The 16,988-nt window shown below is 35.7% G+C and overlaps 1 protein-coding gene across 7 annotated transcripts in view; it reads left to right on the top strand.

Annotated features, from left to right (window-relative positions):
- Window positions 1-16,988, top strand: part of ATF7IP (activating transcription factor 7 interacting protein) — an 82,043-nt gene that overhangs the window by 34,683 nt on the left and 30,372 nt on the right. For 5 of the 7 annotated variants that reach the window (XM_058806023.1, XM_058806022.1, XM_058806021.1 and 2 more), the window contains exons 3-11: window positions 1,535-2,583; window positions 6,584-6,670; window positions 8,683-8,828; window positions 9,985-10,122; window positions 11,235-11,300; window positions 11,833-11,906; window positions 12,396-12,484; window positions 13,793-14,431; window positions 15,966-16,033. In XM_058806023.1, coding sequence (XP_058662006.1) covers window positions 1,542-2,583; window positions 6,584-6,670; window positions 8,683-8,828; window positions 9,985-10,122; window positions 11,235-11,300; window positions 11,833-11,906; window positions 12,396-12,484; window positions 13,793-14,431; window positions 15,966-16,033 — 2,349 coding nt within the window. In that variant the 5' untranslated portion in view covers window positions 1,535-1,541. Of the gene's footprint in view, window positions 1-1,513; window positions 2,584-6,583; window positions 6,671-8,682; window positions 8,829-9,984; window positions 10,123-11,234; window positions 11,301-11,832; window positions 11,907-12,395; window positions 12,485-13,792; window positions 14,432-15,965; window positions 16,034-16,988 lie in introns of all 7 variants that reach the window. The other 2 variants (XM_058806020.1, XM_058806024.1) reach the window with 2 other exon arrangements.

Below are 16,988 nucleotides of genomic sequence, written 5' to 3'. Positions count from 1 at the left end.
AAGAATCATTCCACCTGCTCAAGAGGGTTGTCCAAATGCTCTGGAGTTTGCGACTACGCAAAACTGTCATTGATCTGAGTTAGTGTTGGCAGTAGTCCTGCTTTCTTTTCCCAAAAAAATTTAAAATAATTTATATCCCGCCTGAATAGACAAAATGCAATCTATTTATTAATTTCTTAGCTCTGTAAATGAAGATTAATTGGGAGCTGACACAAAATGAATCATACTAAGTATTTAAAGTGCATCCTTTGCCTAATAATTCTCCTGTGTCACTGTTAAAAACATTTGTCTATCTGGTCCTTGTGGGCAAAAAAGTCACATTGAGATAACTGTCTGATGATTTTTCTCTTTTAATTACTGTTAATGTAATTTTTGTATGTTTTTGAGAAACTTAATGAAGCTGTATGCTTGATGGGAATAACTTTATGGTGGTTTGTAGCTTCAGCAGACCTAAATTGGTTAGCACCAGCTGATTCAAGATCTTAGTTGTTGAGTTTCATTTAGAATATAGAAACTTTCGTAGCTGCCTTTTGCTTCTGAATGTTATTTTATGTAATCCTTTAAAACTTAAAAGGCCATTAAGCAAGACCACGTGGGGGAAAAAAAATATTTTAAAAATCTCTATGGATTTGTTTTGTTTCATGGAAACAGATGAAATCAGATTTTGGTGTATTTCAACAAAATCATTATAGCTTCCTAGGTAATGCTGGATTTAACTCCCGGTTTTGATTTGATAAAATAGATTTTTCTTACACTTTTTGTAAACATTTATATTTTTCTTAATACTTGTGTGGGTGGATGGAATGAATATGACTGAGGGCAAACCCAGCAGTTTTCCTTGATAGAGGGAGTTTTTCTACAAGGTGCTCCTATAGCTGTAGTTTTTATGGCCTCAAATAGGCTTAGTAAAATGTTACTACAAACTAAATGAAGGTGGTCTAAAAATCCAAGTTCATTTAACCATTGTATAGAGGTGGAGGATGAAAGTCTGTTGTATTTATGCAGAAAAAAGTATCTTAATGATACATTGAGAAATTCTTTGTATATAATGACGTTTTCTTAAAAGTGATTTGATAAAAAAATCTTGTCATTTACCCCAGTTATTAATTCTGTTTGTAACTTAGGAAATTAAATATATTTGGATGGATGGAAATGTTCTTGATCCATCAGTTTCCATTTATTTTTACCTTTTGATGAGAAGAGAGGCTGCTGGCTCTTACCTTAGTATAACATCTATTTTTATTGGAATCTATCAGACAAGTGGTGTAAAATGAGTAGTTAGAATATTAGTGCATGACGTCTTAGTGTGACCTCTGTGACCTTTGCATAAATGTGTTTGTGCAGCATACAGAGAAACTTGGATTCACTTTTTGGGAAGTCAGATGGAGTGTTGACAGGTGTTTCTTTGTTTCTGTCAGTACCATTTCAGCTGGTTTACTTTAAAATGTGCTAAATGTTACAGTCTTTCTTAGTAGCAGTGTAATATTACAATGATAAATCTTTATCTTCACAGTTCTTTCTGAATTTTTTTAAGGGCTAAGATGGATAGCACAGAGGAACCTCAGAAAAAAGTCTTTAAAGCACGAAAAACCATGAGAGTAAGTGATCGGCAACAACTTGAAGCTGTCTATAAGGTTAAAGAGGAGCTGTTGAAGACAACTGAAGTGAAACTGGTAAATGGAAAACATGAGAATGGAGACTCTGATATAAATTCCCCTTTAAGCAATACAGATTGTACAGAAGTCAAGAAAGAAATTAATGGTGTGGTTGACTTGTGTGTTAACTCTGAAGAAGGAAGAACAGCTTGTGATGAAATTAGTGAGACCAAAAGCCCTGAAAGTAGGGCAGGAAACATGGCCAATGACATAGAATCCAAACCTCCAGTGCTGTCTTCAGAAAATGTTGTGCCTGAACAAGCTAAAGATACTGACATTGCAGTAAAATGTGAGGCTGAAAATGGAGTTGGTAGCAGTAAAGATAACTTCCATGAAGAAAATAATAAAAAAGATCATTTGGACCAAAGAAAGAATGATATCCCATCGGAAGGTGAAAGTAAACCAGTCTGTGATATTAGTGACTCTTCTGAAGAGAAGGGAGAAACAAATTATTTACCTGTTAATTCAAGTTCATCTGGTGAGGAAAAGAGGACTGAAGAAGTAACTGCTGAAGAGATTGTTGGAGAAGCAGCCATCTCTAGCAGTATGGAAGCTGACCAGGAAAAACAAGAAGGCAGTGCAGAACCTGCAGAAACCACTGTTTCGAAGACAATAGATGAGCCAAGTGAAAGTATCTTAGACAATACGGACTCTATGGAAACAGATGACATTATTCCAATTCTGGAAAAACTAGCCCCTGCTGAAGATGATCTGAGCTGTTTTTCTAAAAGTTCTCTGCTTCCAGTGGATGACACAGTCGCAGATTTAGAAGAGAAAATAGACAATTGTTTGGGTTCACCGTCCAAGCAGGAAAGCAATGAAAGCCTGCCAAAAGAGGCTTTCTTAGTGCTGTCTGATGAAGATGATCCCTGTGATGAGAAGGAGGAACTTGTTGAAGGGATATTGCCAAACAAGTCAAGTCTTCCAGGTAAGAGTTTTCTAAATCGTTCATTTCCATTCAAGTTTGGGATTTTGTTCATTTCTTAGAATGACACACATGTGTCAGGTTTCTAAATCAAAGAGGCAATCTTACCCACCAATAATGTTATGGAGTCTTAGTTTTTAAGGCTGGTATTTGAGGCACAGGAAAAAGACTTTGCAGTGAAAAATGGTCATCTTCCAGATTTGGAAGATGACCTTTTGATTTTTTTTGTTTATTTGTTTTGGATTTTGATGTTAGAGTTTGTTTGTTGTTTTCTTGTTGGTTTGCTTTGGGTTTTTTTCATACTCTCTAAATTTGGGTGCCAACTTGGATGAGGTAGTGGGTAGAAAAAGAGGAAAGATGAGTAATTGTCAGAGAGGGAATAGAAGGATTTGGGAGAAGATGAACTGCATTCATTTACTGCTTTCACAGGGAAGAAAGTATTTCAGCTTTCTTTAGCATGCAAATAAATGATAAGGAAAACATGCATGTAATCAAGATGTGCCTCATTTTCTCTTTTAACTTTTTTTCCCCCACTGAAAGACAGTATTGGAAAAGTTTCATGAAAAATGCATGTCTTGTACTGTTTTTATATTATATAGCTTTTATTCATTTAACTCAGTAGTTTTTATCTAAGTTTTCTTTGATGACTATGGCAGCTGATTGATGCTTTTAAATGTTAAGTGTGGAATCTCTTCATATAGTTAGCAGAACCTTTGTTTTAAAGTTAAACTCAATGGATGTCCTTTGTAGTATATACTGTTTAATACAGTTTTGTAAGCTTTTTTCTTTTTGACAATGGACAGTCATTGTACTATTGCACTATTGAAAATAAAACAGATTAATAATTTACAAATAAATTGACAGTGTTCTTTTATATGTAATTAAGAGAGATGTTTCAGATTATCTTGAAATTGGAATTATTTTTTGGGGTTTTTTTCATTGCCCTCTTCTCCCCAGCCCCCCCCCCAGCCCCACCCCCCTCCCCCACCCCTATATAGCTTTTATTTATATGCTTATTTAGGCATTAGCTGTTGTCAATGAGATTGAAAAAGTGATACCATTGTTCTGCACTGAAAATCTTCCAGAAACTCTTGGAGGTGGGGGAAGGAAGGTTGTGTGTAGTTGTGTCAAAATTGTAGGGTTATGAGTTTATTTTATGAAATAAATGGTACAAATAAATTGGTTATCTTTGCTCTCACTGCGGTTTGAGTTCTCTCATTGAAGCTATTAATTTTACTTTTTTCATCTTACCCAATGAGAAAACACTCTGAGATCGCAGAAGAATTTGCTATGGAGCAAAAAGACTGAAGTGAATATTAAATACAGTGCTACAGTTTGCAGAAGCTTAAAATTAATGTATCCAGCAATAGATTTTTAGGATTCTAAATTCTGGTGACAAGACAAATTCTTTTGACTAGTTGTTTTCTTTATTGACTAATAACAGCTTATGACTCTTACAGTTGTATGGCTGTAAACTGAGACGGTTCATGAAATCAAAATTGGTCACTGTGATGTTCTGCCTTAACCAGCAACAAAGATAATAGCAGAGAGGTTGCGTAGGCAGGAAAGAGTTGTATGAGAAAACAGATAGAGTTACCTTATAAAGAGTAATTTTTGGAAAGAGTCTGGGAAAATTAAAACGGTGAAGACTGTATGGAGATCATTTCAAGATGCTATATTGGAGAAACAGGTGCAAACTGCTCAGTTAAGAACCAGGATTTCAACAAGTCCAGATAAAAGCTGACGTGGCTAAACAACAATGAAAAAATGGTACTAGAAGGCTTTATTCAAATGTACCGATTAATGGAATTTCTTTCCCAAGTGGAATTAGTAACTATAATAGCTAAGTTGTCACAGATTTTTTTAATGAAAGATCATACATCAGAAAGCCTTGGAGCTTTTTGTGTAAGCAAACAAGCACGTGACAAGGAAGCCCTGATGTGAATTATCTTGGATATCCAAACACAAGTGATCTCTTATCAAGAAATTTTGGAAATGAAACAGTAAAATGGAAAGTCCTTGTGGAGGAAATAATCAGCTGAAGAATAAAAACTAAATTCAGAGTTCCAGAGACTAGTTCTAGAGACTTTGCTGTATGACAGAATTAATAAATAGCCTAAAATGAATGGTAAATCGTGATGTCACAGTTTGCTGATTTGAAGAACTGGAGAAGAATTTTACAATGCTGATTGACTGAGAAACAAACGTGGCAGGTGAAATTCGTAGTGGTTATCTACAAAGTGGTGCACATGAGTACAAAACTCATAACTTCATCAGAAGGTAGAACTGACTTGCCACTCAATAAAAATATTTCAGTATTATAGTAGGTGCTTTTGACAAAACCTTGATAAAATGGCAGTTGAAATCAAGTGAAGAATGATTGGAATCAACTAGGAAACAGGAAAACTTTTCTATGATATATCAAGCTCATGGGAGGCTGACAAGGTTGCATACATTGCTTCTGCTCATGTAGCATCAAGATGATGAGATCACAGCTTAGCAGTGGAAACTAAGCTGATAGCCAGTTGTGAAATCTTCTCCTTAACTAGAGAGTTCTTCGTGTTGAAACCACTTGTAGTTAAATGACAGATTTGTTCATAGTAATGGAAGTTAGTAAGGAAAGGGCTTTCTCAGCCCTGAAATTACTTGTCCTCTATATAGAGGTTTTTTGGGGGTGGAATATACATATATATACATACATATATATATATATATATATATACATACACACATATATATATTTTTATATATAGACATTCTAGATATGTGTATCTTTCCATGGAATATTTGTGTCTTTCAGCTGAATATTAAAATCTCTGAGTTGTGGGAAAAGTTGTCTTAAACTTAGCAATTCTCCTTTAGATTCCTAGGTAAATGAGTCCTATTTTATTCATAGCAATTAAATGCATGAAGTTTATTTCTAAGTCTTAAGAAACAGGTGGCATAGGCATTATACTAATTTATTACCTTAAATGTAAATCATATTTGTATTGAAGAAGTTGTATTATGAATATTATTTTTACATTTATAGGAAAAACTAAAATCCCGTAGTGCCAGGTTATCGGGTTTTGACTCCTCCTTTTTCTGATTTATTGGGTAACTTGTTTTAAGTCATTTAAATGTTCTTCGCAATAGAAGGAGACTTATGGCATACCTTTGCAACCAGAACTTTCCTTAGAAAAGCTGGTAAACTCTCCTGTAATAACAAAATTAATATGGGAAAATGAAGTGTACAGATCAAGATGTGCATAAGAGTTCTTACTTACTCTCTTATATTCTGGATAAATTTTACTGTAATCTTAAAAGCAATAGAAACACATAATGGAAGCTTGTTTCATTTACATTTGTACAAAACATGTAATGGAAGCTCATGGTGCATATAATAGTATTTTTCAGGAAATGCTCCCATTTTTATCTTTGTATGTTTTGTGGCTTCCGGTTTTTCTTCTTTTAAGCATTTCCTAAACTAAATATTTTTAAATGGCTAGTCCTAAGTTGTGATACTTTGTATTAGCAAGAAACTTCAAATTAAAATTCATATCTGTTTTCCTACCATTAAGATTATGTTCGCAGTTGCCAATTGTAAATACAGAGAGATATTAGTATTTTAGTATTTTGTTACTGAAATTTTTATGCTTTGTCCCTAAGTGGGAAAGTAAGCTAAAATAAATTGTTGAGAACTTCAGCTGCATTAAAAATATATCATTATATTTCAGAAGTAACTGAAACATGTTTCCCTCATAATTACCATTCGGTAATTCTGGTTAAAATGTTAAGCAAATTCAAGTGAGTCTTAATGTGTTGCATGATAGTTCAAATTTTTGTTTTGAGGGTGTTCCCTTATTTTTTTTATATCTGCATTCCCTCTTTGTCATGATTATTTCTCTTGCCTTCCTTCACATGTTCTTTTTTTCATATGTTTTTTACATTCATTAGTCAAAATAGGACTGTTACAAGACTTTTGTAGATCTGAGAAAGTGTGGTTTTTTTCTTCTGTTTGTAGAAGAGGTGGAGGGGGAGAGAAAAAAGGAATGTGAAGATAAAGAGGAAGAAGAGGCTCACAAAGAAGAGGAGATACAAATAGAGAAAAGTATGTAATGTTAAAACCATTGTGTTTCACTGTGTTGTATGTTTTTAGAAGCACAGAATCATTAGGTTTGGAAGGGACTTTTGATGATTATCTAGTCCAATGCCCCTGTTAAAAGCCAGGTCAATTAGAAAGCAACTTGCCCAGAACTATGTCCTGACAGGTTTTGAGTATTTCCACAGGCTAAGATTCCACAAATTTCCTGTGTTCTGATCCCAGTGTTTGATCACCCTAATAGTAAAAAAGTTTTTAAATGTTTGAGTGGAAATTCTGGTATTTCAGTTTACATCTATTTCTCTTGTCCTGTCACTGCTACTCACTAAGAGTCTTGCTCTGGTTATTCTCCACCTGTCAGGTAATTCACACACATGATAAAATCTCCCCCAGTGGCCTTCTCCAATTGAACAATTCCAGCTCTTGATGAATGCTCCTATCTCAAAAACATCTTGGTGACTCTACACTGCACTCTCTCCAGTATGCTCACCAATTTTTTTTGTATTTAGAAACCCAGAACTGGACAAAAGACTCAAGGTTCAGGCTCACATTTCCTGGTTAGAGGGGAACCTCTAACCTCCCTCAACCTGCTGTCAGTACTCATTCTCAGGCAGTCAAGAATGTTGTTGGCCTTCTTTGCCAACAGGGCACATTGCTGGCCCATGATCATCTTCATGTACATGGAGACCACCAGGGCCTTTTCTGAAAAGGGGTTTTTCAGCCAGTGAATTCCCAGCCTGTGCTGATGCATGGTTTTATTGCTATCCAAGCATAGCACTTGGGCATCTCCTTCTCTTAAACTTCACGAGGTTCTTGCTTGCACATTTCTCCAGTTTGTCAGTGTGACTGAGTGGCAGCATAACTACTTAGGAGTGTAGAAATCACTCCTTCCAGTTTTCTATCACCTGCAAGTGGCTGCAGATAATCTTCTTACCCCATTATCTAGGTCATGAATAAAAATGGTGGTGTTGGTACCAGTGGCAGGCATCTGCTAGTGTGCATTACTGAGCTCCAGCTGGACTATGTGCCAATAATCATGGCTCCTGGAGCCCAACAGATGAGCCAGTACAATTATCTAGGCCATACATCAAGAATTTAAGGATGGTTTGGGTGTCAGAAGCATTATTAAAGATGCTCTCCTCTCATCCACCAAGCTAGGGGTCTCACTGTAGAAGGCTATCAGGCTGATGGTGCCTTTGATAAATCCATTCAATTCCCCATCATCTCCTTCTTGATAGGCCTTGAGATGATTTCTACCTAGATGTACTTGTGTTCCATCATGTTCCCAAGGATTGAAGTAAAGCTGATAATCCTGTAGTTCCCTGGGTCCTTAGCAGATGTCCCTCTTGTCTTCGAGAACCTTCTGGACACAGTGCCAGGAGCTGGAGGAGTGACTAAGGTCTCTTGGGTTCTTTTGTGCTTCATCATTGTAAAAGTCCTTTTTAATTAACAATCTAGTTCTGTTTTGAGCCTGTTCTTTTGTTAGTTTTTTACTTTCCATCTTAACCAAGAAGTGAAAAAAAAAGTTTGAATGGTTTTTCAGTCACGTGTTTGAGGTACAAGTTAAAACTTCATGGCAAGTAAATACAGTTAATTGCTGGCATAGTTAAATGAGATGTCGTTTTATTTGGTTGGAATTCTGAGAAGAGGATTCCTTTTTCAGAAGAAGGTTTTCTTTTGCTTCTCAGAAGCCATGTTTCATTACAGGATGGTGCTGATAGGAGCAGGATGAACTGGAGGGAGGCTCTGGAGAGAGGACTGGTGGTAGTAGAACCATTTTGCATTTGGGGCAGTGACTGGGTCAATCACAAAGCAGAACTCACTGACAGGGCAGTAATGTACAGATATCAGAAGGACTGATTTTGTACTTTGATGTCATCAAGCTTGTTTTTCCAAAGGCATTCCTACTGGTTTACCATGAAAAAGCTTAAACTGAGAACAACTTCATGGTAATTATGGCATTCTGAAGATACCTGTTTTTTCACAAGTTCCTCATGAGCAGTTTTATCTAATTGTTCCAGATGAAGCATCAAAGAGAAAGCGTTCCAAATCTGAGGACATGGACAATGTTCGTTCTAAACATCGTCGGTACATGGGAGAAGATTATGAAGCAGAACTCCAAGTCAAAATTACTGCCAGAAAAGATGTTGACCTAAAATTACAAAAGGTAAAATAGAGGTGCAGAGCAAAGAACATAAAAACATGCCTGTCACTTGTGTTACCATCTTTGAATTAGCAGTCCTTCTGCACACACTCTCTGTCCCCAAACATTTTCTCTTTTTCGTGGTTGAACATTGGATGTAATTCAAATAACAAAGGTGCTTAATTCATATAAAGTTCTACATAGCCCTCCTTTTAAGAAGAGACCAAATAGCATTTGAAGACTATGCTGCAGGAGTTATATTTGAAATGTATAAAAGAAGTCTCAAGTGACTGTAGTTGGAAAACATTAGTAAAGGATGTATCTCACCATGATGATTTATATGTGCTGCACTTTATTCTGTGCGTAGCTTTTTAAAAAAGGCAGTCTCCAAAGAAGACTGTAATCTACCTGGCATTTTGCAGATTTTTGTAGAGCTGTTAATAGCCTGATTGCACTATTGCTGTATAAGGAACCGATGGTCATGAAGAAAAGAAAATTGTGCTGTTCTTCTGTTAGTTCATTAGCTAGCATGTGTTGTAACTTCATTAATTTAGGATGGCAAAAACTGAACCACATTAGTGGCTTATTTATTCTTATTTCCTATGAAAACTTTTTACAGTGCAGTAGGTATAGATGGGAGAAGAACATTAAATAATAACTTCTGTCAAGTAAACTTTGTGAAAACCAGTCTTCTTACGTTTTTAGCTTCTGCAAGAAAGGCAACACTGAATTTTTGCTAGGAGAAAATATATCTCAGAAAAAAGTTTTTGTTGAATGTCTTAAGTTTCTGTTCTTTGAATGCCAGTGTCCCTCTCAAAAATAGAAAAGTAAGAAGAACAAATAACTTCTGTAAGCACAAGTTAATTGCACTTTAAAAGAATACCTTCTGTTGTTAAGGTTCTTTTTATATATAGTAATATTTTATACCCTTATTATACTGCAAGGAAATTAATTTGTTGAATTAATGGAAAACCATTTGTATTTTCCAAAATGATGTCAAAACTTAGCTGTGCAACCACACGCTTATTGCTGACTGTAGATTTATTTGATTGACAGGATACAACAGTTGTCATTGTTCTCTTTATAGCAAGATATTAAATAAGAGTTGAGAATATTTTTATAGGTGGTCCCCTAAAGTTTGGGATTGCATTGTTGTATTTTTTATATAACAATTTTGCAGATTATCCAGAGACTGTTAGAAGAAAAACTTACGGCTTTACAGTGTGCGGTATTTGACAAGACTCTGGCAGACTTGAAAACCCGAATGGAGAAAGTAGAATGCAACAAAAGGCATAAAACTGTGCTTACTGAAATGCAGGTGAGTGTTTGTGTGTTCAGCTCCATACTAAGGTCAAATGCAAAAATAACTTCCTCAGTGTTTAGTAGTAAGGTTCCTAGAGTTGCCAGTAGTTGGGAAACCATTCTGACTCTGCAAGAGGAGGAGGTGGTGGGGGGAGCAGCAAATACTAATGTTCCTTTTGAGTTCTAAAACTACTTTCCTGCTCAGAAGGAGGGAAGCAACCAGTTAATCATACAGAAACTCCAAAGGGTATCTTCCATGTGGCAAACTGATTCATTAGCTGTTAGCAGACTGCTTTTCCACTCTTCTGTTCCATTTAGGCATTTTGAAAAAAATTCCAAATATGAAAATATCTAAGGTCTTTATGAAGCTTGAAAGTTACTTAAAAATGGGAACATGCAGAAAGGAGAGGACAGTAGTGCTGGACTTGGAACATTGTTCTACATGTTTCCCCAGAGTGTAAATAGTTTATGTTCTAGCAAGGAGGCACATAGCTAGTGTTGAATGCAGTATGCTTTCCTGCATTATTTATAGAAAATATGTACATAGTGGTGACGTGAAGAACATCACAAAAAAGAATTTTGAACTGACAGGACAATTAAAAGCTTATCTCATAACAAATTCAAACAATAACGCCATTCTACTTTTTTATGACAAGAAACATGGAGTTTGCCAGATCACTTCCCACTATACAACTCTTTCCTCTTGTTGCCACAGACATTTTATGTTGACTTCTTAAGTGCTTTCTAAGATTCTTTCAATATACTTGTTTACCAGTGTCTTTAGCCATCAGCTAGAGTGTCAAAGGAATAACTTCATATAAGGCTTTCATGGATGTAGTTTTGTGTGAACATGCCAGATGGATTCAGTTTGTGCAGTTGTGACTAGGAAGGAAAATAATTAAACCTTTCTCTAAGATACCTTGACTGTGATGCATACATTTGTCTTTCTGTTATAATATAGTTGAAAATAACATAATTGTACTGTATTTCAAGGGAGAATAATTTCCCTTATATGAAAATAGCATTTGACTTAACTATGTCTTAGTTATATATCTCTTAGTTTATCAAATTTCTTTGATGGTTCTTGGGATTTATGGTTTTGTTTGTTTTCGTCTTCTTCCTGTTTAGGCTAAAATTGCAAGATTGACAAAGCGGGTTGGAGCAGCCAAGGAGGACTTGAAGAAGAGACAGGAAGTAAGAACTAGATTTGTTGGGGTCTGGGGTTTTTTCCTGACTTAGCCTAATCCTTGTGTTGGAAAACAAAGAAAATTTATATGCAGAAAGATGTTTATTCAAGAAAGACTTGTTTATTCAATGATATTAACAATTGGGTTTGTCTGGTTTGGTTAAAGAAATCTTAATATCTGTTATGTAATTCTGAATTATACAGAAGCTTCTTTAGCTGTTTTTAGTGTGAAAACACCTTAAACTGTATATAACTGAATGAAATTTACTTCAGTATGAAGAGCACCATGTAAATAAAAGTGCATCCCACTACTGTGATTCTGAGAGAGGAGAGGGGGAAGAAGACAGAATATAGGAGAGGGAGACAGTAGGACCAAGGAGATTTTGTGTAGTTGTAAAATATGTCAAATTCTCCTGCAATGTTGACTTCAGAAAATGAATCACTCACACAGAAGTGAATGGATATGAAATAGAATGAAAATATAAGTTTGCAAGCTGCCTTAGAGTTGTTCTGTTATGGCCTCTCTCTCATTCTGTGTAGAATGTGGCAAATGCACCTGTATCTCCAGGGAAAGCAGCCCCCGACCCTGCAAATGTAAACAATGCCACGTGCCGGTAAGCAAAACACATCACTGGGACCGCATTAAAATGCACAATAGGACGCTTCAGATACTCTCTGTACTTCCTTTTTTTAAATTAAAGTGTTTTTTCCTTTTCCTTCATTGCTCTTCACTTGTAAAATCTGATTTGTTTTTACAGAAGTCATAAATTGACAGAATTGAACCCATTCTTGGTTAAATCTAGATGGTATTTAGCATCAGTTTCAGTGTTTAAAAAGTACAGATAATAGTGGAAGTTTAATTTCAAAAACAGGAAAATTCTTATGGTGCAAGGACTTGAAAATTTATAAATAATTCCATACTTCTTTTTATTTGGGAAATAGCCAAAGTTAATTTGCCTGAGAAGCAAAAGTGAGTTTTTAAAAAGTAAATCTCAAAGAAGAGAACAGCTGTAAAATTAGGGATTTTTTCACCATTGTACTGTTCATAAATATACCTTATGTGGCTTTTTGAGAGAAATGCCAACTCCAACTTTGTTCCTTAGAAATGCTGGCACAGTAAGGCAGATGCTGGAGTCAAAGAGGAATGTAGGCGAGAGCACACCAGCAACTTTTCAAGCCCCTGCGAATCCAGGTAAGAAACTCCCTATGGACTATAAACACACTTCTTAAAAGTTTTATTGCTTTCCATTAAAGAAGTAACTAACCAAACCAAGCAAAACTGATTTTACTCCTTTTTTCTGACCTAAAAAAATCATTATTTTTAGTTGTCTAGTGCATTCCCTGTTTATATTTGTTTAGTGTGCTTAACAGGTATGGAAAAAAGGTGTTGAGTTGGCCAAGCAGAACTTGTGGTAAATTAGATGCTTCAGTAGACTGCATGCTGGGTATGGCAGCAAAATTGGCTGTCAAGAACTGAGACTTGTCTCAGGCCCCTTATTGTACTTCGTCATAATAGGATGGTGATGATACCCTTCTCTCTACCTAATGACTATAGAAATTGAATTGGAAACTAAACAGCAATTATAAAGCACATTTCTTAAAGGAGTCATGTGGAAAACTGGAATTTCTAGATTAAAATTTTATAGAGAATAAAGACTCAAACTCACCATTAATTTATTCATTATATTTTGTGGTCCTTGGTTGTTAAAATAGTTTAATATCGAATGCTGAATCTTTCCCACAGGATTATCTTACAGTTTGTATGTACTGGCTTTCAGTAGTGTGTTTTGCTCCTGATCTTTAGAATTAATCCTGAAATTTTGTTGCATTAGAGTCAGTTTCTTCTCTGACACATTAATACTTGGTTTTGGTAGAACCTTCTGGATACAAGGTTCTACCTATACAAGACAAGCTAGTCATAACTGAAATAGTTTTTCTTTTCTTGTGTTTTGTGAGGCACCAGTTGCTCTGCTGTTTCTATAATGGGTGCTTAAAATGCTGTATTTTATGTTTTCAGCAGTTAAATCTTGGAGCTTTCTTCAAGCCTGTGTCATAATTCTTTATATATATTTTTTCCTGATATTTCTTACAAACAGAAATTCAGTATTGACTGTATCTTTAACCAGGCCATTGAACATGAGAGTGTACAACACCTACAGCCTTTATTTGCAAAATAAAATAACACCTATAGCCTTTATTTGCAAAAAGAAGTAATTATACACCACTTTTTTCATAGAATCATAGAAGTATTTGGGTTGAAAGGGACCTTTAAAGATCATCTAGTCCAACCTTCCCACCATGGGCCAGGCCATTTTTCACAAGATCAAGTTGCTCAGTCTGACGCTGAACACTTATGATGATAGGGTGTTCCCAGTCACTGTGGACAGCCAGTTCCAGTGACTCACTGCCCTCATCATAAATTGTTTCCACTTGTCATGTTTCAGTGAAACTTCCCACTTGATTCAAATACTTAATTTTCTTATTTATTTTTTATGTGTAGTGCCTGCTTCCAGTCTTGCTGCTTCTCCAGCAGTTGTCAGTGGACTTCCTAAGCTTCAGACTCCAGTGTCCTCCACCAGCTCTTTGACAACAGCAGTGCTTCCTACAGCTAACACGGCTACAGTTGTAGGCACTAACACAGTGCCCACTGGCAGCACTCAGTCAGTGTCTGTCTCATTGCAGTCTTTGCCTGTAATCCTGCATGTACCTGTGGCAGTGTCATCCCAGACTCAGCTTCTGCAAGGCCACACAGGGACTTTGGTCTCTAACCAGCCCTCAGGCAACGTTGAATTCATATCTGTGCAAAACTCGTCTACAGTTGGTAGCCTTACCAAAACGACAGTGTCTTTGGCATCAACTAACACAACTAAACCAAATAACATCCCACTTGTGCCCAGTCCTGGTATTATAAGGAACTCTGCAGCCAGTGCTGGGTCTATAGGCACAACGTTGGCAGTACAGGCTGTTCCTACTTCACATCCTGTTGCCCAGACCACAAGGACTTCTTTGCCTGCAGTGGGTACTCCAGGACTTTATAATGCGACTGCCAGTCGAGCGCCCCTACAGATGAAGCTTCCTCTCTCTGCATTTAATAGTACAGCTCCTACTGAACCACCCCCCCTTGCAGCACCCAAGATTGGTAAGTTATGCTTGAATGTTGGCACTGGCAGAGGAGGATAGTGGTCACAGGGAAACATAAAACTGCACTCTGTGGGAAATTGTTTCTTAAGGTGTCTTATAGAGATAGTTCTTCTAGGTTGCATTTCTGTTGAAATTTTCAAGATCAAAATAATCTCTATGACAGATCTGTTTCAGACATTGTTGAAAGTAAACTCCTCTTGAAGTCAGCAGTGTGGCTTTGTAAGCTTTGTTTTATTTAGAGTTTGATTTATATAATTCCTAGCGTGAAGTAAGAAACTCCTGTCATTAAGAACTTGGTATTTCATTTTAACACAGCCTCGCAGAATAATATGAACTACCTTTGTAAGTAAAGGCATGCTGTGAAAGGAAAGTATAATTATAACTTAATTTTAACAACACTTAAAAGAAAACAAATTGGTAGAAAAAGGCAGTTGAATATGAACCTAGTTCCAAAGGAATGCATTTACAGTATTTAAATAAAGTCTCTAAATACAGTAAATGTTCAGATAACAATAATTAGCTTGATTATTTTAAAATACTTTTTCTCAATCTTTGGTCCTTCCCTGACGGTTGTCTGCATTTCTGATTTTATGTACCTCAATTTTTTTTTATAATCGGTGGGATTTTGGATTTTTTTAATAGGTGGGATTTCAGGATTTATAAGTGTTGGAGTTATAGCCTCATTGGCACAATATAAGCTAGAAGGATCTCAAGCAAAACTTGACATCAGAACTAGTTTCATTTCATTTTCCTGTATCTAAGTTACTTATGCTAAAATATGTGCTCTGTAGAGTTAGACAGTTATGTTTTGTATTGACTCTTAGCTCTAAAGCAAAAAGATGTGATTTAAGACAACATAAAAAGGGTTGTGGCTGATGAGATACAGTGAAAAAAGGGAGGACCTATGTGTCCAAAGAATGTCTCATTTTATGCAGTTTCCATAGATTTGCTTTGTACCCTAGTAGTTTTCTCACCAGAACTGAAATGCTGATTTAGGCCAGCACTGTTGCTGATGAGCTCTAATTAAAATGAAAAGGAATGAGAACCGAATTTGAATTTATATATTTGCATCAACTATTAAAGCAGCTTCTTAAATTGCTAGTTTAATGTTGGCTGAGCTACTAAAGATACTCACTCTCCCTGCCTCAGTTATATATTTTGCAGTCTCTTTAAGCATCCTTTTTTCAGTCAGGTCTTTTTTTGTACAGAAATATTTAACAATTGTATTAATTTTTAGTTGAATAGCTTATCAATATGCATACAGGGGGAGGAGAGATTGGAGTTTTACTTTGTGCTCAGGCAAGGAAATTGCTCATAAAATACTTTTAATATACTGTCAAACTTACAAGAAAAGGAACACGTCAATCAAACTTGACTACTTATAATTGTAAACTGGGGCTAAATGTAAAATATGTCACATATTGAATGTTTCATGTCAAACAGTTTTGAATATTGCCTTCAAATATGGCTAGTGGGTAGCAATATGTAGTACTGAGTAGATACTGCAAATGAACAATTTTTTGACCCCTCAGAAAACCAGACAAGCAGGCCACCAACAGATACTTCGTCAAACAAGCGACCTGCTGAGGGAACAACACAGGTAGGCTGTTGATTGTTTCTATATAAAATTCTAAAGTTACAATCCACAGGAGATTATCTTTATTGACTATAATTGCACAATTTTAGTTTCTTTTGTGCCGTCCTTTCTAGTTTCCTTTCTAGTTTCTCTCAGTTTATATTCTTCTTTTTTTGATTCACTGTTACTTACAGCATGAGCTTCTGATAATTTTTTCAGAAGTGTTCTGATGGGATTTCTGTAGGGAGACGAGTTGGTAAATCAGGAGCAGACTAAAAGTTGTCTGCTAAAACAGAGCTAGCATACAAAGAAAAGACTGCCCAATCTTTGTCTGAATGGCTTGAACTTATATAGATACAAATATTTTATAAATTATCGCACTGCTCTCATTCCTACACTAATCCAGAAGTTAAAATTGGAATTTTAATGTTTGATTGCCGTATATCATGGGAGAAAAAAAAAAGGAAAAGAAACCTACTTCAGGAATAGCTACTTCATAAAGGATAGCTTGCAATACTTCTGGATTCCTTGTCTAAAATTTGTTGGACTTGCTTTGAAATTTAAAGTTTGAAATTAAGCTATTTAAAATTCTTCATAAATAATTTTTTCTGTCGATATATGTTTCAAAAAGCACCTCTTGCTTAACTCTTCCTATTAATTAGAAGTCATGTTATTAAGAGGAATAAAATTAATTGCTTCTAGACAGCATTTCCAAATTCATTAGTGTATCAAGGTACAGTTAATGTAAATTGTATTTCAAAGCAAGAAGAAAATATACTGGACAATATTCTGGTTTTCACCTGCTGAAAGTAGTCTGGCAAAGGTAGTCAGTATTTTAGAGTATAAACTATGCCTCACTCTTATCTTTCAATTAAGATAAAGAATGGTTGTTTGGAACTTCATTTTTCAAAGATACCTGTGGATTATAGCTGTTCAAAACCCTTGTCAGTACTTGATACATAGGAAATCCAGTACCATA

This window comes from Ammospiza caudacuta, chromosome 5, assembly GCF_027887145.1.
Source record: "Ammospiza caudacuta isolate bAmmCau1 chromosome 5, bAmmCau1.pri, whole genome shotgun sequence".
Classification (NCBI taxonomy): domain Eukaryota; kingdom Metazoa; phylum Chordata; class Aves; order Passeriformes; family Passerellidae; genus Ammospiza; species Ammospiza caudacuta.
This window is presented reverse-complemented; position numbering and strand designations above follow the sequence as displayed.